The sequence below is a fragment of the Indicator indicator genome, chromosome 10, assembly GCF_027791375.1.
Source record: "Indicator indicator isolate 239-I01 chromosome 10, UM_Iind_1.1, whole genome shotgun sequence".
Classification (NCBI taxonomy): Eukaryota; Metazoa; Chordata; class Aves; order Piciformes; family Indicatoridae; genus Indicator; species Indicator indicator.
The window spans coordinates 14,934,299-14,960,397 of NC_072019.1; the positions used below are offsets into that span (position 1 = coordinate 14,934,299).

At 41.6% G+C, this 26,099-nt stretch overlaps 1 protein-coding gene across 1 annotated transcript in view; it reads right to left on the reverse strand.

Annotated features, from left to right (window-relative positions):
- HMCN1 (hemicentin 1) overlaps nucleotides 1-26,099 on the reverse strand; it is a 204,862-nt gene that overhangs the window by 38,319 nt on the left and 140,444 nt on the right. Inside the window, exons 51-71 of the mRNA XM_054384518.1 lie at nucleotides 25,853-25,966; nucleotides 24,331-24,476; nucleotides 22,402-22,552; nucleotides 21,487-21,681; nucleotides 20,368-20,481; nucleotides 18,391-18,578; nucleotides 17,789-17,885; nucleotides 14,089-14,250; nucleotides 12,597-12,710; nucleotides 12,262-12,464; nucleotides 11,620-11,701; nucleotides 11,372-11,503; nucleotides 10,624-10,773; nucleotides 8,872-9,031; nucleotides 8,132-8,256; nucleotides 6,476-6,659; nucleotides 6,218-6,315; nucleotides 5,601-5,879; nucleotides 4,826-5,016; nucleotides 4,195-4,276; nucleotides 3,498-3,634 (exon numbers count right to left, since the gene is read on the reverse strand). Coding sequence (XP_054240493.1) covers nucleotides 3,498-3,634; nucleotides 4,195-4,276; nucleotides 4,826-5,016; nucleotides 5,601-5,879; nucleotides 6,218-6,315; nucleotides 6,476-6,659; nucleotides 8,132-8,256; nucleotides 8,872-9,031; nucleotides 10,624-10,773; nucleotides 11,372-11,503; nucleotides 11,620-11,701; nucleotides 12,262-12,464; nucleotides 12,597-12,710; nucleotides 14,089-14,250; nucleotides 17,789-17,885; nucleotides 18,391-18,578; nucleotides 20,368-20,481; nucleotides 21,487-21,681; nucleotides 22,402-22,552; nucleotides 24,331-24,476; nucleotides 25,853-25,966 — 3,104 coding nt within the window. The remainder of the gene's footprint in view (nucleotides 1-3,497; nucleotides 3,635-4,194; nucleotides 4,277-4,825; nucleotides 5,017-5,600; nucleotides 5,880-6,217; nucleotides 6,316-6,475; nucleotides 6,660-8,131; nucleotides 8,257-8,871; nucleotides 9,032-10,623; nucleotides 10,774-11,371; nucleotides 11,504-11,619; nucleotides 11,702-12,261; nucleotides 12,465-12,596; nucleotides 12,711-14,088; nucleotides 14,251-17,788; nucleotides 17,886-18,390; nucleotides 18,579-20,367; nucleotides 20,482-21,486; nucleotides 21,682-22,401; nucleotides 22,553-24,330; nucleotides 24,477-25,852; nucleotides 25,967-26,099) is intronic.

The window sequence follows — 26,099 nt, forward strand, 5'->3', positions numbered from 1 at the left end:
GCTGGGTTTGAATTCATTGCTGCCTTAACTTTGTTTACATCCATGAAGGGTAAAGAAAGTTTTCTAGCTCATCACTCTTTAATAGTATCCCTTCAAATCCCTGTTGGATCTTGTGCCTGAACAGGACAGCTTTTTTGGGATTATGTAGTACATGATGAATTTTATTTATTTTCTCAAAAATCCATGCATGCTCAGGCAGAAGAAATAAAAGATTCTCTCTCTACACTGTTCTTCAAGCACCACATGTGGTGCTGACCAGGTGGGAGCCAGCATAAACTCAGCCTACTATGTTTACCAGCCAGCATTTCTGAGTATGAGTATGCCTCTTTTCACAGCTCTACAATGAGTCTACAACACCTGCTAGGTAGTCATTTGAAGTCAAAGCTTTTTCACCATAGATTTTAGGTTGGAAAAGGCCTTTAAGATCAAGTCCAACTATTTAACCAGCACAGAAAAGTTTACCACTAAACCATGTTCCTCAGCACCCCATCTACACAGCTTTTCAATCCCTCCAGGGATGGGGACTCCACCACTGCCCTGGGCAGATTGTTCCAGGACTTGACAACCCTTTCAAGGAAGAAATTGTTCCTAATGTCCAATTTAAACCACCCCTGGCATAACTTGATACCATTTAATATGACCACAACAAGTCTGGGCCGTATCTGCATGAATGCCTGACAGTAATATCAACTACAAGCCTTCCAAAATCATGACTGGATAAAAAGCAGTAGAAAAAGAAGAGAAACTCAAACTTTTCCACTTTGAGTGAAATTGAAAGCCGACATCCTCACCTACTCTTTTGGTTAGAAGATGGAGAATAGCAATTAGAAGAGATAGGGAAACTCCTCCACTTTTCTGTACTGGTGCCCTTGTACACTGACACCAACTCAGCCAGTCTACCAACACAGAACAAACAGCAGTGCTGGGGTCTCACAGGTGAAACGATTCACCACCAGAGTGGATTACAGACAGTCAGATTTTGGGTAATAACTGATATTTCCTGTTGAGTACACAGCTTATGCCATGGCTTCTAAACACAGAAGCATGTAGATGACAAAAGACAGGCAATGAAGCTATCATTTAATCCTTAAATTCTACTCTCAAGGTGTGTCAGAAACTCCATCTTTGAAAAACAAAACAAAACAAAACCCCAAACCCACAAATTCAGCAACGCTTTCAGTGTTTACATAAAGCCAGATTAGGTCAAGATGCTCCTACCTACTTCTTTTAACACTCCATGTGCATTTCTAGATCAATGAAGAGTGGGAGCACTCCAAAGCTGCTATTGTCTAGATCTGTCTATATTCTGCTACCAACAAGGGTGGTGCTGCACAATTAGATCATCAAGCATACAGAGGTCTGGAGTAGACCTCAAAATCCATACAGTTGAAGACAACATAACCAGGAGCAAACCTTCTGCCACAAGGCTGTGTCACAAAAAAAAAAAGCAATCTAAGAATCTTTCTTCACTCCTCTTGTCACCATGAAACTTCAAATTTTCAAAGACAAGAAGGATGATTAGCCACAGAGCACTTTCCACATCCAAGAAGAGTTCTTTTCCAGCAGCTGTATTATTTGGCTATTACATTGCTTTGAGGTTGAGAAAGCAACCAGGCACTCAGGAGGATGCTGCAGGAGGGCTGGAGAGGGACTTTTAACAAAAGCATCTAGTGGTAAGATGAGAAGTAATGGCTTCCAGCTGGAAGAAGCTCGATTTAGATCAGACACTAGCTGGAAATTCTTCCCCATGAGGGTGGTGAGGCCCTGAAAGAGGTTGCCCAGAGAAGCCTCCACAACTTCAAGCCTGGAAGTGTTCCTAGCCAGGTTGGCTAGGACCTTGAGTGAGCTGGTCTGGTAGGAGGTGTCCCACATGGCAGGGGGCTGGAACTAATGATCTTTAAGGTCCCTTCCAACCTAAATGATTCTATGATAATGTTCTCCTGGTATCTACAGTATATATTAATACAGGCTAAACTGAAGAATGAAAAGGAGGGTAGGGTACAGAATAAACCTAAGTCTGCTACTTAAAGTACACATAACAAATTAAGAGTGCTGCCTGAACTAATATTATAACTTCAGTTTAATGCTGAGGAGAGCTAAGTCTAGAGACTGAAACTCCCTACTCTATTATCATAGAATGGTTTGGGTTGGAAGGGACCTCGACCACACTCCACAAGTAAGATACCTCACCTCAAGCCCTCACCTACTGGCATGAATTCATGAGGGAAAGGGAGAACTAGTATGACAAAAGTGAATTCACAAATTGCCAGATGAGTACCTATGTCTGTCACACTGCTCTTCTATTGCTTTGGTTTCTGGTGACTATTTGTACCAGTGGCTGCTTTGCATGGTTGATTTTCCTTAAGTAGTGCATTTAAAAGAGAAGCTTTCCATGGAATCATAGAATTGTTTTGGTTGGAAAAGACCTATAAGATCACTGAGTCCAACCAAAGTCTACCATGGCCACTAAACTATGTCCCAGAGCGCCATGTCCACACATTTCTTGAACACCTCTGGGGATGGTGACTCCACCACCTCCCTGAGCAGCCTGACCACTCTTGCATTCAGAAGAAGTGTTTCTGTTAAACCTCTTTCTAGCTAGGTCTTGTGCTATAATCAAGGTAACATTCCCTGGCAGCCCTTGGTGCCATCATCACCACCATATTCTTTCTTCTTCCGCTAATATTTCCTCCTTCTAAATTTACAATAGAGAAAGGGTGTCAGGAATGGCACAACAGAAGGAAAGCAGATAAGCAGAACTCCAGGAGAAGACTACTGATGGACTACAGTCAAGGAAAACAATTCATGAGTTGAATTTGCTTCCTCTTTATTAATAAAAAAAGATTAATTGAGGGAAAACTATCAATTCCACTAATAATGGAACTTAAATTGTTCATTTGGGTTCCTGAGGGATCCCAAGGAAGAGGATGGGAAGTAAAAAATTCTTTCTATATAAACCATCTTAACCAGCAAAGGCTTGATGCTTTAACAGGACACCACATGGAATTCTGAGTGAAAAAGATTCATTTGATACAAAACTGTGGTGATTAGCAACCCGTTTTCTTTGCCTTGTTTTTTCTTCTCCAATGTAAATAATTAAAATTCCTTTCTAAATGCTACTAGAATAGGAGGATGCATAATATACCCAAAGGAAACATATAGTGCAGGCTTTTCTCAGCTACCTTTCCTGGGAAGCCATTCAGGAGTATACCGAAGGCTTCTAGCATTGTTCAGAGGATCCAGGAGGAGCAAGGGATCCCCCTAAAGGAAAAAAGAACAAGTAACAGCGGGATGGCCACTTCACATGCTTGCTGCCTTCAGGTGCTCAGTTAGGACTAACTAGATTTGTACTAGGGCTACTCAGCTGCTCTTGAATTCAAGGCACTGTGACTTGGACTGCACTAAGGGGGCAAGTAAGTAGAGCAAGAAACCTTAAGCACTGTGTGTAAAAAAATAACGGGAGCAAAAGACTAGTGGAAATAACATAACCACTGTACCTCTAGAAGTTCTCCGTTTTTAAGCCATGAGATTGTTGGAGGTGGCACAGCATCTGACTTGCATTCCAGTATAATCTGTCTGTTCTGCAGCACAGTGAGGTCTTGTGGACCACTGGTACCAGCAATGTTAGGAGGAACTGTTGTAAAAAAAAAAAAAAATCAGAAAAAAGTCACCACATATCTGAGCTACCTTTACTATCAGTCATTGATTGTTTCTAGTGTGTTTCTTCAGGTTAAAACCAATGCAAAGCCACAGTTATCATTAATACATTCTCCTTTCCAATACCTATGTTAAAGATAGCATGTTTGCTTGACTGCTGTTCCCTAAGTCACACACACTGGAAACTACTGTGCCAGAAACTCAAGTCCATTCTCAGTGACAGCACCAGCATTTAAGCCAGATGGCGCAGAGATCACCAAAGTTCCATCAACTGTTCATCAATAGACATGGGAGCTCTGACCTTCAAGAAGAAACCCAAGGCATACTGAACTGCAGGAGTCTCGTTTACACCTCCTTTACTTTACATTTCTTGCAATTTCTCCCAAAAAACTAAGGTGATCATGGATACCAATATACGTCACCTGCTTTTCCAGTAAGCACAACAGTAATATATATAACTTTTCAAGGCAGATACTGATATGTACACTAGTAGTTTATGCTTTGAAGGAATCATTTTTTATCCTAAACTAAACTTACCATGTACTCTTACTAAATATTCCTTATCATCATCTCCTGCTGGACTAGATGCCAAACACGTGTATCTTCCTGTGTCCTCCACCTAGAAACACACAAATAACTTCATCAGGGAATCTCAGTGATAGGACAGGAGGGAATGGATTGAAGCTCAATGAAGGGAGATTTAGAATGGAAATCAGGAAGACATTCTTTAAAGTGAGGGTGGTGAGACACTGGAACAGGTTACCCAGGGAGGTTGTGGATACCCCCACCCTGGAGGTGTTCAAGCCCAACTTGGAGGAGGCCTTGAGCAATCTGGTCTAGTGGAAGATATCCTTGCCCATGGCAGGGCGGTTACAATTAGATGATCTTCAAGGTCACTTGCAACCCAAGCCATTTTATGAATCTATGAACTCTGAAATGAACACAAAGTAACCATGCTCAGAAGAGCCAGAAGTGCTTGGGCACTCTCAACCCATAATACTGCTGCTTGTTTTGTATGGGAAACTCCAAGGCAAGGCTTGAAAACTCTATTCTCTAATTGCAAATGCAGGTAGATGATTTCATAGAGGCTTCGTAGGACATCTCTTAGGATGGTCCTAATTAGCAGGCAGTTCTCTGCACTCCCCCCGGTTTGAAACAAATTCTCTACCTGAACACTGGTTATTCGAAGGCCTTCTCTTAGGACATGAACATTATCATTTGGCAGAAGTGGACGCCCATCCTTCATCCATGAGATTTTGGGGACCGGAATGCCAGAAGAGATGCAGAGAAGTTCAAGAGGATTATTTACAACGACAGAGAGCTCTTCTGGTTCATCTGAACCATTGATGTGAGGAGGCTCTGTGGAAAGGAAAACATTTGAGTTCTTTATGGACTCAATAAGGCTGTAAGACATGATACACAGTCTTGTGGTTAGAGTCTGTAGAATTAGTCTTGATTTGTATTACTTCTGTGTCCTGACATCACCAAGTATCTCATGCAATTTCCATCTGTCTCCATCTGTTAATTTGCATATTTTATGAGTTTGAGTTATTAGGAAATGTTTTCATAATCCCAGGTAAAATACAATATATAATATCAGTGAGTTTATTTATATAGCCCTTTAGCTGTTGTACCTTCAGCTATGCTTTCAGCTGTGCTATCATCCTGTCGAGCTGAGTTATTTAGGAACCAAAGTTTCTGACTTAAACCAAATTACTTTGTAAACTAGTTTACTATTAAATTGTAGCACATTTCAGTACTTGGGAAACATTGGGAAAAATACACACTACATTATACTTTCACATAGCTTTAGGTATCTTCTCATTCCTTATTTCTCTTATTTCTCACAGTAAATATTTCTTGAAAGTACTGTTTTAATTGTTGTCCTTAGTAGCTACTCATTTATAGCTCACATTCTGTTCCTCTGAAAGGTTTTCACTTACCCATCACGTTCAGGGAAAAGCGCTTGCTGATATCTCCAGCTTCATTGGAAGCTACACAAGTGTATTTGCCTGTGTCACCGATCTCTGCTGTTACAAAATGAAGGATCATTCCCTGGTTACTTGATGTCAGATGAGCTCCAAGGCTTAGAGGATGTCCATCTTTAAACCAGGACATGGTGGGGACAGGGGTGCCATCAGAGAGACACTTCATGGAAGCTGAACTGCCTCTTACGACAGTCACGTCCTCAGTTCCTCCAGCATTATCCAGGCTCGGTGGCACTGCCGAGAACCAAAGCTCTGAGTCACCCCTTTGCACTTCCCCAATTACATTAACGCTTAGCACATGTTAAAATCCACTTAGAAATGACACACTGCTATTCTGTCTAAAAGCCCTGTGGCACATTATGGCTGTCAATTCCAATATAGACTCTTCTAGAGTTCAAACACTCTCCAGTAATAAAACACATGGAAGAATTAACGTTTCCTAAATGACTACCTACACAATATATACTCATGGCTGTCTGCATCTTTGTGCTGGTGAGAAAGGAATCTGAGTATGAGGTATAGGTAAATGAAGAAATGAAATCCTTTACATCAAGCATTTCAGAGAAACTCACCAAAAACTTGAAGGCTGTAATGTTTGTTGTCCACTCCAGCCCTGTTGGATGCTACACAAGTGTACACACCAGTATCAGATATCTGCACTCGGGCAAGCCTAAAGAGAAAATCATTTTAAGCAAGCTGTAAATGGAATACATTATATGCCACATTTTTTGATCAAATGTCGTTCTTGCTTCTGAAAACAACAGCAGAATTATACCGATATAGCAAAAGAGAACAGAAAACTCAGCTAGTTAAAAAAGATGAAAACCAACCTGAGAATTTGCCCAGCTGACAGCAACCTGATTTGGGAGGAGACAGACAGAGGAAGGCCATTCTTTAGCCAGTTTATCTGTGGTGATGGAGTTCCAGTAGCAGTACATTCAATATTTAGGGAGGTGTCCAAAAGGGCAGTGAGGTCCTCAGGTTCATCTTTATTATTGGCTATTGCTGGAGGAACTACATTTTGTAAACGTTGAAAAGGAATATATTAAAACTGGCTCTTAAAATCATTCCATATGTATTACCTTGCAGGAAATCCTGCACCTAATGTCCTACAGACAATTCAGTAAGATCCCCATTTTTTTGAAGAGTCAAACCTCTAACAATAATACTGAGCACTAATAAATCATCTATTTACACATTTGAGAGAGTATTATATATTAAAGTATTATATATTGAAAGAGTGATGGCAGAATGATCTCTTTGATTTGTCAGGCTATGGGAAATAAGAAGTTGCTCAGAGCCTATATCTCAATGGGAGAGGATGACAGTGCAGAAGGAGCAAGTGGTCAAGCCTTAGAGGGGACAGACTGAACTGCTGAAGGTGGGACTTGGCAGTTTGCTGCCACTCATACTTAGCTCCTTAAACAAATCTTACCCAAAGTGCTCTAGAATCATGCAGGAGGAGAGTTAGTTTATTACCTTCCGGATGTGTATGCCGACTGCACTTTTAAATACAGACAATTTCAAAATGCCTGCTTAAGTATTCTGGCTCATTCTGGTTTGGGGAGCAAGAGGGGACTTGCTGTATAAAGAAGTCCCAGTCACATGCAGCTCCAAGCTCTGTCTGACTCAGGGTTCCATCACGCACCATGACAGATGCATAGATAAAGCCACTTAAGCTGGTTATTGCTTGAACCACAACCAATACAAATTGACCTAAAAAAAGTCTACTGTCTCATTCTGTCCCCAAAAGATGATGTGGTCATGCAGCATTGTTATTTATGATATCAAAAGTCATCTCTTCCTACTTCACTTGATTCTGAGCCTCTGTACAACTGGAACAGACACTGACTGTGAAACACTGTCTGTGCAGTACACTTCACTCTTTCACACTAGGCATTGTACTTCAAGAACATAGTTATAACAAATTAAAATGTCTCCTTTCTACAGTGCTGAAGAGCAGCTATGCTCACCACCTTCTGCACATCAAACTGTGCAAGAGAAGAATTTAATCCAAAACTTTATGTTTTTTATTTCAACCTCTAAATAAACTATTGCTCAGGGGAGAGAGGACCTTTAACTATTAGTTCCCTAGCATTCTACTCTTATTTTAGTTGACGTACTTTGATTGGAATTAGTGAAGATAAACTATTACAGTATCACAGTAAATCAGCCCCAAGTGTATCTTCCTCTACAAGAAAAAAAAAAAAACAAAACAACCACTGCAAGCAGCATTCCTCCAATATGAAAGACACCAAAGGAATTAATTTCTGTTTATCCCAAAACAGATTTAGCAGTGATTTCAATCTTGCTGCCATTGTCAGAACATCCTGGGTACCACACTCTGGTATCTACAGAACATGAAATGGGAAACACATGGGTGCGGCACTACACTGAAAACAGGCATTCCCTCTCTGGCCCTCCTGGAGTGTTTACAAAGATAGGATTACAGAGAGGATTTCAGCTGCGCATCTGTGAAAACTCACCATACACATTCAGGTTGAAGATTTGGTCTTCCTCTCCTGCAGGATTAGTAGCCACACAAGTGTATTTTCCTGTATCAGAGCTGAGAGCTCTGAAAATGTTTAACGTGCTGCCACCTGGAGTTACTCTGCAAAGAAGGCCATAAAACACAGTGGGTTTGTTTATGTAGTCCTGTGACCTGGCAAATAAACAGTCAGGTTTGTTCATTTCACTCAACTACCTCTAGCCCCTTGGGAATTTGGTGAGAGAATAATTGTGGGGTTTTTTTGCAAACTGCTATTACTAGAGACAGGCTGGGAAGTATTTTCCTAGAGATGTTCTTGCATTAGGATTCAATTCCAGCCAGGATTTGGAAGAAAAAGCATCAAGAGCAAAATGTTTCCATGTCTCAGATCTTTCCCTTCAAAAGGAACTTAATGGAACTTACTGACCTGAAAATACTTTAATGAACCTGATGAACTGTAATGGAATTTATTAACTAAAAAGGAAATAGATATCATGTACTTATCTCTGTAGAAAAACCAAAACCAAACCAAACAAAAAACACAACAAAAAACACAGTAGTAACAAAATAAACTATATTTACAGACACTAAAGAGGGAATTGATGGTCTTAACCTGTCTGAGCTATGACTCAGGCTCTCTTGACACTCCCTCCTTAGAACCCTCTTTCATGCTCCCTCTTTAAGGCCCTCAGAGGTTTACAAAAGAAGAAAAAGCAGTATCTGCTTGGTTTTGCTTGCCTTATTCTCTCTAAATCATCATTGGCAATTGGTTTTCCATCTTTCAGCCACTGCAGAACAGGCGTGGGCACTCCATGGGCATTGCAGACAAGCTGGAGGCTTTCTCCCAGGAGGACACTGACCTCACTAGGCATTTCAGAGCCAACAATATTAGGAGGAACTGGAAATGTGTGATGGAGGGAAGAGAAGATTCATCAGCAAGAAGCATAATCTGAATTACAGAAAGTTCCACTGCACATGTACTAGCATTTATTACAGTGCCTCCCTTCCAATCTAGGACGTGGATGATTGTATTGTTTCAAAGGGGGTTCTGCAAAGATAAATTCAGTCACGTTACTCATGCCTTAAAACAGCTAATTTACAAAACTCTAAAAACCATGTGGATTTGCCATTACATTTAATATCTGCAGTTAATTTGCTCAGTGCTGACACACTAGAGTATTATGACAAAATCCCATTTCATTCACCATCACAATGCACCGTGACAATTAAATGCCAGTTTAACTCCTGAATGTGTGCTACTGCACAGTTAACTGCTCTATTGCATCAAGAGTCGCATTCTTAACTCCCCCCTAACCAGCAGCCGTTGTTAGCATGTTCGACACACGGGTGGCACTCATGCTGTCCATCCAGTCAAGACTGTCAGTGCCACTATCACAGTTTGAGCATTTCATCTATTTCAGTCACAAGCAGCTTCAATCTCAATCCCTAAACCTGAGTAAAACCTGGCACACAGGCGGGGATGCATTTGCACACCAAACCCAGCACCCTCAAAGAATGATCATTGTGATACTGTTCCTGGCCAGCTATCACACATGGGTGTGCCAGCACACTCAGCTCCCAGCCGATGCTGCTCCCTCTTCTTCCCCCACCAGCAGCTGCTGGCAAGGGATCATGGAAGCAGGCCAGAGATGATACACAACAGGAATCTTACTGGACATGGGAGGAACTAGTGCAGTTAATGGGGATGAGTCACTAGGAAAAGAGGAAAATAAAGATAGCTGCAATGTAAATGCAGCTGCAGCATAGGAAAGACAGGTGCAGGCTGCCCTGAGAGGTTGTGGAGTCTCCTTTGCAGAGATTCCAAACCTTCCTGGACATTGTGATCCTGGGTAACTTGCTGTGGGTGACTGTGCTTGCACAGGAGGGTTGGACTAGACTGATCCTCAGAGGTCGCTTTCCAACCCCCACCATGTTGGGATTTCGAGATAATGTGACACAGTGAAACAAGAGACAATTCCATAACAAATATGGATTTCTCATTTGAACAGGGGGAAGTAAAAAAAAAACATAAAAGAAATTCTGCCAGTGTTTGCTATTTTTTCCTATTTGTTACGGCAGAAAATCACTGCTTCAGAAACCACCTATCTGTGGTGTTCCACGCTCATCAACCAGTGTAGCTTCAGTGATCATCAGAAGGAAAAAAGTGATCAGCAGCACACACACAGAGCCTTCCTGATGACTTTCAAGTTCTCCTACACTCAAAGGTTAAAAATATTCTTATGCAAATTTTTGACTAACATTGAAATCCCCTAACCTTTTTCTCCCACTGGTTGCAACTGATAGAAACAACAGTCCAAATTCTCCACTTTTGGTATCACAGAATAGTTTTGGTTGGAAGAGACCTTTAAGAGTAAGTCCAACCATCAAGCATTTTCTACAAATTTCTTTTACTTCAGTGTCTCTAGTACAGACAGCGTTATACACAACCAGCTATTAATCAGCTCTGCTCACAGCACTCCCATGCCTTACCTTGGATAGAAAGCACATAGCTTTTCTGAGCTTTTCCCTCTGTGTTTGAGGCGATGCAAGTGTAGGTCCCACTGTCTAGAAGCTGAGAGCGAGCAATCTGCAGCTTGCTTCCACCAGATGCAATATGAACTTCAAGAGAATCGGGGTTGTCTGAAAATAGAATCATAGAATGCATTGCGTTGGATGGGACCTCCAAAGGTCATCTAGTCCAACCACCCCACAATAAGCAGGGACATCCCCAACTAGATCAGGTTGCTCAGAATCCCATCAAGCCTGACCTTTGATGTCTCCAGGGATGGGGCTCCTACCACCTCCCTAAGCAACCTGTTCCAGTATTCCACCCTCATAATAAAGAACTTCTCCTAATGTCCAATTTAAATCTATCCTGCTCTAGTTTAAAACCATTGCTCCTTGTCCTGCTGCTACATGCCCTTGGAAACAGTCCCTTCCCAGCTTTCTTGTAGGCCCCCTTCAGATACTGGAAGGCTGCTAGGTCACCTCCCTGGAGCCTTCTCTTCTCCAGGCTTAACCACCCAACTCTCTCAGCATGTTTTCATAGGAGAGGTCCCAGCCCTTCTACCTGTATATATGTAAACAGACTTCAAAACAAAACCAAAATTCCAACTGATTAACAGAAGAGTCTGTCTGACTAGACTAGAGACAGATGAAAAAGAAACAAAAAATAGACAGCAAATAGCATAGTGGTGCCCCAAAGAAAAGAACAAAAAGGAGCACGAGAGAATGTTACCTATTGGTTTCCCATTCTTAAGCCACATTAATGTTGGTGGAGGAATTCCAGTGGCATCACACACAAAGGTGACAGGATTACTGATAGTTTCATTGACCAGCACTTTTTCAGGGCCTTCTATATTTGGTGGCACTATAGATTGAAGCAACAAGAATAGTTTGGTTACCAGCCATTCTTGTTAGCTGATTTTGAGTTATGTACTCCACAATGTTATAACCACTAGTGCAGATAATGCAGGTTATGCTCACCATAAACATTCAGATGGAAATGTTTGTCATCTCGTCCTGCAATATTTATGGCTTTGCACACATATTGGCCTGTGTCAGAAACCTAAAATAAAGATGAAATAAACCCCCCCGACTTATTAGGGAGTCTTACTTTTATGCTACAGTTCAGAGATTAACAGCTTCTACCAACTCAAGGTCCTTTTCACAGAATTAAAAACCCCCAGCAAATACATCTACATACAGCTAGTAAAATACACCACTAAAGAGCAAAATAATTCATAGATTCATAGAATGGTTTGGGTTGGAAGGGACTTTTGAAGATCTAGTTCCAGCCTCCCTGCCATAGGTAGGAAATCCTCCATCAGACTAGGCTTCATCCAGCCTGCTCTTGAACACCTCTAGGAAGGGGAATCCACAACCTCCCTGGACAGGCTGTGCCAGTGTCCCACCATTCTCACTGCAAAGAATTTCTTCCTAATATCCTAATGGCCTTCTCAAGCTTCAGTCCATTGCCCCTCATCCTATCACTACAAGCCGTTGCAAAAAGTCCTTTTACAGCTTTCTGGTAGGTTCCCTCCAGGTATTTGAAGGCTGGTACCTGAAGATACTGGCTAAAGAGTAGCAGAGTAGTAGCAGAAGCCCCATCCCAGTAGCCTGGCTTACCTCTGCTCCCTTGATTTGTAATGTTTGCCCTCCTGCCAAGATCTCCAAGTTTGCAGACTCTGCAATGAGGTGCCTGTTCTTGTACCAGGTGATGACAGGTGGAGGAATAGCATTGGATTCACACTCTAACACCACCGGGGTGCCCACTCGCATGTTCAGCACTGTCACTGAGCTTCCACCATGGTCTTTGATGCTTGGGGGCACTGCAAGAGAAGTTCAGAGTTATTTCTGCCTTTGCTTTGTCAGAGGACAGAAAACAACCTATTAAAAATCACTACGGAATGCTGCACTTTCAAAGCAATAATCATAATTTCAGAAAACAGTATAAAACAAACCCAGGACAGTCAGGAAACTCTTCTTCTGGATTTCCCCAGCTTGGTTTCTGGCAACACAAGTATATTCACCATTATCTGGTAGTTTGGCTCGGGGAATCTGCAGGGTCCGAGCACCTGAAGTAAAGAGAAAAGGTTTGAGATTTATTCTGCAGCTATTGTACCAATCTCAAATGCTGTTTTAAACTTGCAGAATGAGCACAGGCACTGAATTAACCCCAGACTCAAAAAATCAGTCCATGGTCATGGCATTCATTAATCTTAAAAAAAAAAAAAAAAACAACACAAACCCAGCCAGGAGAGCTAAAATTTTAGGGTGGTTTTCACTAGTGCTGTTAATTAGAAGTTTGGACAAACCCCACATTTTTAGACTTGATTATTTTGTAGCTGCTGACTGCTATTGGCTAAGACAACTAAACCCTTTCCATTACTCCATTTTTTATTCCCCATTCTCATCTATCTCCACTTATGGTGCTCCTTACTGCCTGCACCCACATCATTAACCACTACAGATTCCTTTGCTGCCATTAAACCATTGCCCTGTCTGTGCTGTAACCCAGCCCCCAGGAACATTATAGCAGCAAATAAGGTCTGAGCACCACAGCAAGTGTGAAGATCAGCAGCAGGAGAAGAAATGACTTAGACACTCATGGACCTCCATGAGGAGCTCTGAATGGCCACAGAAAGGCTGAGACACCTGGGGCTGTTTAGCCTGAAACAGAGCAGCCTGAGAGGGGATCTGATCAATGCTCAGCAACAGGTAAAGGGTGGGGGACAAAAGGATGGGGCTAGACTCTTCAGTGGTGCTCAGCAACAGAACAAGGGGCAATAGGCATGAACTGGAATGTAGGAGATTCCATTGAGCAGGAGGAAAAGCTTCTTTGCTGTGAGGGTGCTGAAACCCCGGAGCAGGCTACCCAGAGTGGCTGTGGAATCTCCTTCTCTGGAAAGATTCCAAACCCACCTGGATATTGTGACCCTGAGCAACCTGCTGTGAATGACCTTGTTTAGTAGGGGGGGTGGACTTGATGATCCCCAGACGTCTCTTCCAGCCCCAACCTGTGCTAGGATTCTGTTAAGAGGAGCTCAGAACACAAGGATTTCTTCCTGGAAGCTCATCAGTGTTAATCCAGGTTCCCACTGAAGTCAACAGTATGGCCATCTAAGCCAGCAGGATTTAACTTAGCCTTATCACAATTTCTGCTCATTTCTTTGAGCTGTGAGTCAAAGTGACTCACCTTAGCCAATACCTGTAGTGATTAAAGCTCTCTAGGGTTTGGTTTTTTTTCCACACAGTTTGCTTCAGTGCTTTCAGTATGAGGAAATGAACACTTCCAAAAGCCAAGAAAGTACTAAATACAGTAGGCCCAGTGTTGTCCCCTCACTGGAGCAATGTTAAGTATATACTGGTGCTGTAAACAGTGGCCATTGCCATAATCAAGACAAAAAAAAGAAGTTGAGTCCAAAGGCTGTAGAAATAGCTGAGATTCCTCACCAGGAACAATGAAAGTGTTGGTATTTGAACTGATAGGTTTTCCATTCTTGAGCCAGCTGAGGTCAGGAGGTGGAAAGCCAGTGACCTCACAAGTCAGAGAGATGAAGTTATTCACCACCACAGTCAAATTCTCAGGATTGGCACCAACAACACTTGGAGGAACTGTGGAGAGAAATGCATTATTAGTATCCAACACAGCACGAGCAAACAATATTCCACGAGATCCTGACTTACTGAAACACAGCTGAATTGTGCCAAAGGGCCAAGTAGCCAAACTCATTCATATCCTATGATCTTTTGGATGTTTCTGGGACTATGGCTGAAGCCAATCTAATGGCCATTCCTGTTCCCACAATTCACAAAAACTTCAGTGATCCCAAATGCCTGAAGGACTGCAAATGGCAAGACTAATGAATCTAGAAGAGACCTGACAGCTCCTGACTTAATGCACCATCACTTTTAACTTGCAGCACTCACAGATCATTTGCTATGTAAGCAGAACAGATGAAATTTACCTTGTCAGGAGATGCAGGATGACTAAGTATCATTTCTTCTTGATATTGTATTCTTTCCTGAAATAGTCCATTTCCTCATTATAGAGAGCCAAAAATGATTCCTTCTGACAGGTCAGAGTTCTTTTGTTAACCAAGTTGTCATTTAATAGTAAGCTAAACACTTTACAATTCTGGCATGCAAGCATTGCTCTGAGGGGTGTGTTTTGGAGTTTCTAAGTCCCGATGTTTTTAAACACGAGATATTTTTGACATCTGACCTTTTCACAAGAACTATTTAAAATGAAATAACAGTAAATCTCTTCCATTTAATAAACCCCAAGTTTTAGTTTCCATGTTTTTGCAGTATAAAACACTTAAGAGGAAAGCAAAAGCATGTTCTTGGCTCTACTGGTTGGAAAAATCATTCCAAAGAATCCTCTTCTTCAAAGACAGAAATGTTAAAGTATTTTGGACTATATCCACCAGAAAAACTCCAGCTGCTTTCTGTCACTTGAGTGACACCAAACAGTCATTAAACCAAGTTTATTGCTTCTCTGTGACACTGTAGAAACAAGAGGAGTCAATGTAAATGGGTGAAATCACTCCATCTTTTCCAACTTGGATAAACCAACCATTATTTCCCTGATAATGAGCATGAAATAAGTGGAGGATTCTGATCTGATGACATTTTATAGTTATCTATATTTATTTACTTTTACAGTTATTTTCCCACAGATGGGATCACTGGCAGTGCAAGCCAGTGGGCAGTTGGGCCACATAGGGCCAAGCCTGAGCTAAGCTTATAATAAATTTTTCTTGAACCATCACAGAATCCCAGCATGGTGGGGGTAACCTCTCTATGACAATATATTTGTATGTGCATCCAGATGGCTCAGTTGCAGTCCTCAGTGTGAAAATTAGCTGTTTATCACATCTTAAGGTTAGAGGTTGACATTTTAAAACTGAGTGTTTATTTTCAGTGTTCAAGAAGGTTTTCTTTTACTTCGACTAATCATCTTTGAGACAAGAGCAGATCTTTTCAACTTAAAGAGCATTATCTTTAATACTTTTTTCCTATTTATGAAAGTAGCTCTACTGAAAACACAAAAATGATGGAAAATAAACTTTTTTTTTTTTTTTTGACACTGGCAAAACAAAGGTCGTGCTGCTTAGTGATAATGCATTTTCATCAATGCTTCATCCTGTGTGGTCCTTTCCTGAACATCTGAGCCAATGGAAGTATATTCATAGAGAAAAAAATAGACCTAAACTGGGAATGTTGCTAAGCTAGAACTGAAGCTTCATGAAAAGGTTTCTTTTAAAATAACAATATTAGACTACAATCATTATAAATATTTTAAAGAAAAGGAGTTTAAATTAAAACACAAGCCTCAAGAAAATAAAAATATTTTGATTTAAAAACAAAACTCAAACATCAGGATATCTGGATGGGGTGCACTGAAAGAAAATAACTTCTCAGAGAATGTCTCCAGGGCAAGTTCTCTCCATGACAACACTATTTTTGGTTACTTGTATTCCAGAGCAGAAAAAACAAGCACTAGAAATTTGTTTCCTTTAGCACGTAAATTTGCTCCATGTGTGAATAAGCAAAAATAATCACTTCTTCTGCATATAATAACCTGAACCACCAGATTCCTGGTTTGCTAGTATCTCATTTAAGCAAAGGAGAGAAGACAGCACTTTTTTTCCATCTAATATGTAATGCAGAAGATTAACTGGCTAACAATGATGTGAAAAGGGATACTGATCATGTATAGACCACTGTGACGATACTAAGCTCCAAACCATCCAGTGAAACCACTTAAAGATGTTGCTGCCAGTATTCCTCATTAGGTTTTAAAATGTAATGGCATGTGGGAATAATGTGCATTTGTTCTTCAGCTCAGAATGGAAAACTGAAACAGGAATAGGAAAGGATGGTGGTGGGGAGAATGATTTTTAAAACACTGGAAAATGTCTTAATTTCTTGACTATTGATTCAGAGATTCATGATTTAGGTTGGAAAGGACCTCGAAGATCATCTAGTTCCAACCCCACCCTGCCATGGGCAGGGACATCTTGCACTAGACCAGGTTGCTCGAGGTCTCATCCAACCTGGCTTGGAACACTTCCACGGAAGAGGCATCCACAACTTCCCTGGGCAACCTGTTGCAGTGTATCACCACTCTCTCTGGAAAGAACTTCTTCCTAATCTCCAGTCTAAATCTCCACTCCTCAAGTGTCAATCCATTCCTTCTTGTTCTATCACTACAAGCCCTTGTAAAAAATCCCTCTCTAGCTTTCTTGTAGGCCCCCTTCAGGCACTAGTAGCCTGCTCTAAGGTCTCCCTTGATCCTTCTCTTCTCCAGGCTGAACAGCCCCAACTCTCTCAGCCTGTCCTCACAGGGGTGGCTCTCCAGCCCTCCAATCATCTTCATGACCCTCTATGGACCTGCTCCAGCAGATCGATTTGTTTTAGACTTGTGATGCTGAAGGTCAAGGTTTATTTTAACCCTATCCTAACTCCACAGCAAAACACACAAAAAAAGAACAGAAAGGAACCTTGAAGGGTAAATATTTACAAAGTAAGCTTTTACAAAGCCCTAAATGTTCATGTAATGCTTTCCAAACATGCATTTTCTTGGAATATGCATTTTATGAACATATCAAAACAGACTATAACCCAACCTGTGGGTAATTCAAAACCCCTACACAGTCTATACAGTGACTACAAAAGGGTACTTCAACAATAATTTTGAGCTCTGTTGAATATGCATAAGGATCTGAAAACCACATAGTATCAAAACTGTTTGTTACCAGGGTATTTTAAACTTATATCTGATTTTTGTTATTCCAGAATCTCCACTGCACCCAGTAAGATGACTTATTGTAAGGAACAAGTTCTTTTGCATGAGGGTGGTAGAACACTGGAATGGGTTGATCAGGGAGGTGGTTGAGGCCCCATCCCTGAAGATATTCAAGGTCAGACTCAACAAGGCTCTGGGCAGCCAGATCTAGTTGAGGATGTCCCTGCTGACTGTAGAGGGGTTGGACTAGACGACCTTCAGAGATCCCTTCCAACCCCAACTATTCTATCATTATTGGGAGCTAGGTATGTGCCTAAACACTCTGCTAAAATTATCATATTTAAGGCAAACTAACATTTGAAAGAAGACAGTGAGAAATCAATGGATTATTGTACTCACCATGAACATTTAGGTTAAAATACTTCTTGGCACTTCCAGCTATGTTTTCTGCGATGCAGATGTACCTGCCAGTGTCTGTTATTTGGGAATTCAAAATCTAGGGGAAAAAAAATAAATTGGTTAAGTTAATATAGAAGACAACTTCATGTCAAAGAATCAGGTGGAGACAATTGAGCTCAGCTCTTTAACTGTTTTAACAGTTTCAGCCAATTTCATTCATTGATAGGAAGGGAAAGTTCTTTAGAAGACACCACTTTCTTTACCAAAAAAAAGTAGGATATTTTGCAATAATTAAACTCTGTTAAATGAATTTGGACAAATGACACCAACAATTTGTTCTCCACAAAAGTCAACATTATTTTAAGCCAAGTGATTTCATAAGCATGACCCCACAAGTAGTTGGGTCAGCATCACTGAGGGAACTGCATGGGAGTGAGAAGAAGCAGCTGAAGGACAGAACCAGGGATAAACCTCTTAGGTTTGCAGCACCTTGTGAGAAGGAAGTCCCTCAGAATCATACACTTAGCAAATCTAAACAGTTTTGTCTTTGTGGGCAGCTTGTCTTTGTGATGCTAAACCCCAGCTTTTCCCCTAACAGCTACCTGTAACCTCCTTCCATTGGACAAAAATGTGCGTCTGTCGTCTTCTGCTAGGAGGTGGCCATCCTTCTGCCAGGTAATACTTGGAGAAGGGCTGCCACTGGCAGCACAGTCCATTGCTGCAGCCTTGTTGACAAGCACAATCACCTCTTCAGGCAGATCACCATCAGCTCCACTGATGGATGGTGGTACTATGGAAGAACAAAATGTGAGAAGAATGTTGTGACTTAGAAGCTCTTTGTGTTTTCTGTTGCTTTCTATGACTAGAGATCAATCTTTAGATCAGGTTTTTAGAAGAGAGTAGTTAAGTCTTCAGTGAACACAGTGAAAGAGAAAAAAGCCCCAGGAGTAGCTCATCTGGAACAAGCCAGTATAATTCAGGATTGCAGGAGAATTGCTGTTCACAGCAGCCATAAAGAAGAGCAGGTGAAAATCAATTTTCCAGTTAGTCCATAAAGTTCTTTGCTGTCAGAACAAAAGAGGATTTCCAGAGCAGGACCCCTTCATAAAAATAAATCAGAGCTTTCAGTAGTATTCCCCAAGACAAAAACCTTGAGTCAATCAATGCAAACAGAACAAGCAAAAAGCTTTCTGTGAGATGTTTGCAAACAGACCATGTGAAAACGCATGCTGTAGGGATTCCATCACCAATTCTCTCTTAAGCCTTTGGGAGTTTTGCAGGTATTTTTGAAAATGATAGCCAAAATAAGGACAAAAGTCCAGTAGGGCAGAATTTTGAACAGGGAAATGGAAAAGGAACAAGAGAACCAAGACAAAACCTGGATTTCTACATACACTTTTCTTTCTGGTGAAGTGTGGCAAAGGTAATGCTGTTGGGTTGCTATAGCAATCCCCAAGCCCAATACTGAACACCACCATTAACACTAATTGTATGCAATTCTCTATAATTCTACAAAGCTCCCGTTCCTCCTGGGGCTCAGTACTGACCAGAACAAGCGGATTAAGAGCACCCTCAGTAAGTTTGCAAACAACACCAAGTTTGATGGATGTGTTGCACTGCTTGAGAATAGGATGGGTCTACAGAGGGATCTGGACAGGCTGCATCAGTGGGTTGAGGCCAATGGGATGAGGTTCAACATGGCCAAGTGCCACATCCTGGCACAAGGATCGCAACAACTCCATGAACACTCCAGGCTTGGGGCAGAGTGGCTGGAAGGCTGCTCAGAGGAGGCATGGTTGACAGACAGCTGAGTCTGAGCCAGTGTGTGCCCAAGAAAGCCAACAGCATTCTGGCCTGGATCAGCAATAGTGTGGCCAGTAGGACTAGGGAATGATTGTCGCCCTGTACTGGGGGGGACACTGACTGGCACCAATGAGGCCACACCTTAAGTACTGGGTTCAGTTTTGGACCCCTCACTACAAGAAGGACATTAGGGTGTTGGAGTGTGTCCTGAGAAGGACAATGAGGTTGGTGAAGGGTCTGGAGAACAGGTCTGGTAAGGAGCAGCTGAGGGAACTGGGATTGCTTTGTTCAGAGAAGAGGAGGCTGAGGGGAGACCTTATTGACCTCTACAACTCCCTGAAAGGAGGTTGGAGCCAGGTGGGGGTTGATTTTTTTTCTCCCATGAAAAAAGTGATGGGACAAGAGGAAATAGACTCAAATTGTCCCAGGGAGGTTTGAGTTGGACATGAGGAACAATTTCTTCCCCAAAAAGGTTGTCAAGCCCTGGAACAGGCTGCCTATGGCAATGGTGAAGTCCTCATTCCTGGACAGAATTAAAAGCCATGTAAATGTGGTACTGAAGGACATGGTTTAGTGGTGGCCTGGCAGTGCTGGATTGGACTCCATGATCTCTAAGGTCTCTTCCAACTAAACCAATTCTATGAACACTTTAAGTTCATAGTTGACAAATATGCAGAATTTATAAACTGTAAAAACTTTAACTAAACCTGGACTATAACGGTTCAGTAGTTTCCCCAGAACTCTTTGCCATTAAAAAGGGAAGCAGGAGAGCTCACAGAGCACGTGGACATCATAATGGATGGAATCCTCCCCAGCTTCGTTCACCGCCACACACGTGTATCTGCCAGCATCTTCAGCCTGCGCCCGTGGAATCTGCAGCATTCGGCCTCCTGGAAGGAAAACACATTCAAGATGTAAATGCAGCATCAAGCAGTTTCCATCATTTCCACACCACATTTCTCTAGAGACTTGAGCAAGGAAATTTATGAATGGTCAGCATTTGTTCTGAATTATAGCTAAGTAAAGATTTTTATTTCCTAGCTACTTTTTCTGCTGGCAGATACTTGGAATGCAGCAATGTTCATACTGAAATGTTAGAAAAGAATAATTAATTCCACAGAAGGGAACAATATTCTTTTAAATATGCAGCCAGACACGGTTCTGCAATCAAAACAGTGATATTCTTCAGCAAGGTGATAAAGTACTAAGAGGAAAAAGGAAATACAGGCACAGAATATTCTGGTAAAGCTGTTCCAAGCCAAAAAATAATTCACTTCTGGAGCTTTTAGATCCTCATTTAAAGACAGCCACAGAAATACCTTCAGAAAGAGGAAGTGTAGTAGGAATACATTTTGAAAGTGGGTGCCATTGGTTTCCCAACAGATGAGCAATGGGTAGACAGAAATTATCCCCACCACTGCCCCCTCTTACACACTCCATCCTAATCTGCCCTTCACACAGAAAGGCTCCCTTTTTGTACTCTCAGCGCTATAAGCACCTCTTTCCCTTTCTCACACAAGATTCAGCAGGAGTTCCTGACCATTTTTCTGCTGGAAACTTTATTTCCATGTGTCCCTCCCTGATTAAGAGGCTTTTCTCCTCCAATGATGAGTTTTCCCATGTAGGAAAATTAAGGAACATATCATCATTGTACTTTATTTTTCAGCACATCATGTGAAAGTTAAATGGTCACATTCACACCATTTTAGGGACTACTTTTTAAATGAAAGAAGGAAACTTGTCTAAGTGCAAAGATGGAGAGAAACATTCCTGTAAAGAAAGTCTGCAAAGTACATTAAACAGGAGGGTCTGAAGAACGAATGTTGGTTATTACTACACAAATACTGGCACTAACACCATTTCTTGAGGTCAGAGTGTGGTACCTTTATACTCACCTGGTAATATCAGTACTTTGTCACTGGAGCTCAGGGGATAGCCATCTTTATACCATGTCAGAACTGGAGGAGGAACAGCATTGGTCTCACAGTACAGCGAGAGGGGATTGTTGACAATTACATCTTTACTTTCTCCACCTCTTCCTGCATCTACTGTGTTACCAGCTTCCCATTCCTTTTGAAAGCTAGGAGGAACTACAACCAAGAAGGGAGAAAACATTACAATTTTACAGCAGAAATAGATAGTTTAAATGTCAAGGAAATGAAAAGATACTATGATTGTTAAATAGCAGCAATTAAAATTCTGTGTATTAAATTTGGTCCTTCCCCAAGTTCAGATTAGCCAGGAAAATTCTAATTCTCTTAATCAGAATGAACAATTGAGCAATTAGCTGAACATAAATAACAGTGTAAGAAGACCTGATAAAACACAGAAGGTATTAATCAACAATAATACTTAAATAACAAGCTACCTGTTTTTACTCAAGTTCTAATTCTGTCTATATTTTCAGAAATGACTAATGATTGTTTTTTTGTAGTAGGCCAAAAGGATGATTATGTCTGGGGCCACAAGTACTACTCAGTACAGATAAATAAAATGCAGTGACCTAGCTGAAGCTAAATCAAGACTTTGTCACGTAGTTTAGGGGAAGATCAGTGTTGCTGTGTCAGTCCACTGACTTCAGAAACACTGCAGTATGTCACAAAATGAGAGATACTGAATAATCAAAATTCTGTATTGAATAATCAAATGTAATCCTTAAAGATATATATGAAATAAAACCCACACAAACAAACAAAAGTCACTGGATTATACCAAAGAGGTGTGAAGGATACGAAATTATACAGAATTCCAACCTCCCAGAATATCAGAAAAGGATACCAGAAGAACTTCATGATTTGAAGTCTGCTTACCTTGTATATTTACATCAAACTCCAGCTCATCCTCTCCAGCAATGTTGGATGCCACACAGGTGTAACGACCAGTGTCTGACACTTGAGCCTCCTGAATCTGCAGTATGTGGCCATTAGCTTGGATCATGATGTGTGCATCTGGTTTAAGTGGCTGCAAGGTCATTTTAGACGGACATTAATACCTGGCAAAACATACACTAGAAGCAGCTGTATTTGTGAAATTCATACAACATCATCTCTCATTTGGTCAAATTCAGGTTCTTTCAAAATGCTTTCTAAGGCAGTTTACAGGAACCAAGCGTATTTTAGTTTTTGTATTCCTTCTTCTTTGACCCCACAGTCCAAAAAACACCAATCATTTTTTGTTTATGCTTCCAGCAAGGTCAGCTTTCCATCTATGCAGAGAAAGCAGTTGCATAGGACAGATTTATTGAGGGTCACCACTCAGGACACAGTCTTAAGCCTGGGATGGCAGCCTTCAACAAAGGTGGTGCAGTTCAGCTCTCCTCTTATCTGCCCTGGTCCTGTTGGCCACACCTGACAGTAGAACCTGCATTAACACAACTTGTATCTCTTAATACTGAAAACGCAACACATTAGGGAGTCAGCACTGAACTCCTGGCCTTCCAGAGACAATTGATTTAGACTATGGCTGTAAGTGAAAGCCATTTGCCCAGAGACAATCTAAGAAGCAGCTGCTGGATGTATCAGTTGCTCTGATGGTGGCAGCAAACTGTTTCTAGCCACCATGGTTCATTGGGGACCTCTCAACTCTCCCCAACATCATTTTTCATTGGCAAGGCAATCAGAAGACCCAGGAGGTCCCAGAACTAGAGCACATGCTTGAAACAGATGGAGGGTGTACAGATGGTTTCTCCAGAGACTCCAGGCTGTGTCTGCATGCTCAGTTAACCCAGCAAGGGCTGTTCCAGCTGCAAGAGGTGCAGCCACATGATATGTCCCACCAAGAACAGCTGAAGCAAGAGATGAGATCCTTCTTTGCTACAGAAAAGTTGCACCATTTCTTTCTTATTTATGGCCAGCCCCCAGCAGAGTGCACACCAGTATGACTACATGGCACTGCCCTTCCAACCTGCCTCTCCTCCAGACTGTTGTTGTTGTGAAGGCTGTGTGTGGCAAGGACCACACCTCACCCCCCCAAAGAGGAACCAGATGCTTCTACGGCTTTGTGAGCTCTGCCACGACCAAGTGGGAGGCTTTCTGCAACTCCTGCAAGGGCAGCACTTAGAACAGCCAAATGTTGGGCCATTCTGTAACAAGGCCTTTGGGGACTTTATATAACAGCAGAGGAATATGTGGTCATGCCACGGGATGCTACTGCTAGGCAGAGTCTTCCCAGTTGAAAGTGCAGGCCAGTGGTAGACCCTGGAAACTCCAGCACTGATGTCTCAGTGGCACTGCCAAGCGCTCGCAAAAAAAGCAAGGGTGTCAATTTGAGGAGGGATGGTCAAATGCAGGCATCCTAAGATCACAGAATCACAGAATGGCTTGAGTTGGAAGAGAACCTGAAGATCATCTGGTTCCAATCCCACAGCCATGGGCAGGGACACCTCCCACTAGGCCAAGCTGCTCAAAGCTTCATCCAGCCTGTTCTTAAGCACTTCCAGGGATGAGGCATTCACAACTTCTTTGGGCAACCTATTCCAGTGTTTCACTAGCCTCATAGTAAAGAACTCCTTCCTAATCTCCAACCTGAATCTACCCCACTCTAGTTCCTAACCATTGCCTGATGTGTGAGGGGTGATCCTGCCAGCAGGACAGTGGGAATATTGCTTCCTGCTGACTTCAGCAGTGTGAGGGAGCCCATTACGCTGTGTGAATGTTCACTATCACCGACAGTGCAGAGTGGACAGTACAAACGTGGCTGTACCACATCCACCCCTTAGAAGGAATTAAGTTGTGACTAGCCTGTCCGTCCTTGTACCAGCTGATGGCAGCAGCAGGAATGGCATGAGCTTCACACTCCAGGGTAAGGCTGTGGTTCACTTTGATCTTCACTTCCTTAGGGGACAGAGCCATCCCTGAGACATCTCCTTTGTTAATGGTGGGTGGAACTGCACAAAACCAAAGGGAGCGAGAGGGGCTTTCATGACTTATGGTCTTCAGTAGCATTTCAAAATTGACTGCACAAAGAGAAAACCTGGATGACAACCTCCTACGTCTGCCTCCTTCCCATAGCTGAATTTTTCTTTATGTATCTATATCTCTCTCCTTGCATTATAAACTATTTTAGTCCATATATTATATATAAACATACAAAAATGTGTTCAACAGCCGTAGAATTACAAACCTGACTACAACATTACCTAGCCATAGCACTTTAGTATGTATTTGGTTTAATTTTACAAAATTTAGTGTACTGTAGTCATTAAAAAAAAAATAATGGAAACTAATATCCCACAAAACATGTTTGAACTGAAGTCCATGCACAGAATAGTTGCTCAAAAACTCAGCATTTCTGTTCTATTGAAATTCCAGTGTTGCAAAATCTTGTTTCCTACTCAATCTGAATGAAAACAGAACATTTCAAAATTCTGAAGCTACCCCCCAGCCTGCTCCCATAAGATCTTGTTAATGATTTTAAATGCTTTCAAAGCATTTTCCATTCATTTTGCAATGGGAAATTTTAAATTCTCCCTAATGCTTGCAGTGCCAGAACAACCGACAGCTGCAATGGCATTAGGGGGTGAGAGGCTTTATGTTGCTACAAGGCCATACTTCAATAACGAACTCTTTTATCATCCTCTCATTATGCTGAATCCAGTGGGGCCTTATTAAGGATTTAGTGTAATTAAAATAACAGCATGGTTACTGTGAGGGAGCAAACCAAACTCCAACTCAGACTAAGAAATTTAAAAAAAAAAAACCCACACAACCAAAACCATGAAAAATCATGCTTGACTGAGCCTGTAATTAAGAGTTTGAGCATTAAAATAGAGTATTAGGCACATCTGCTTAGGGGACAATGTGTTGATAAGAAGCCTTGAATGGGAAAGCTTTTGCACGTATGATATTTTATGGAGGGCTACAAAAATAGTATCCTCCTGTTTTACCTGACTCAAGAATGTTTTTCTATTGGAAGTTATGAGTCCCCTCCCCTCCTATTTTTCTAGAATAGTTTCTTTGCTCATGAGAATCTCTGCTGACATCTCCCACTGTGCTGAGCCTTTTTTCAGAAGAAACTGGAGTTCCACATTTTTTAAACATCTTTCCCTGAGTGATACAAAGATCTTTGGCCCCACAGCAGCACTTGCAAAAGATGCAACAGCCAACTTTTCTGGTGTCTTTCTTCAAGCAGTGCCACGGGGTAATTCAGATATTTGCTAAACGAAACCACTAACAGAAATCATTGTGTTCACCTGGATACGTAACTCTGCAAAGAGGGAAACAGAAGAACGAAAAGAAAATAATATTGCAAGCATTCCCTTACTGTAGACTTTCACTTCATAGTGTTTCGAAGTCTCTCCAGCTTCATTTGTAGCTATACAGGTGTATCTTCCAGCATTGTCCTCCTTTGCATTTAGAATCTGCAGGGTTCTTCCACCTGCGGAAAGACATCACGTTTTAACAGCATCTGTAGTCTGCTCTTGCTTCCCAAGGATTTAAATTTTCTGCAGCATATTTTCAATCCCTTGGTCCAAATTCTGCCCTTAGAATAGCATTAAAAACCGACTGCT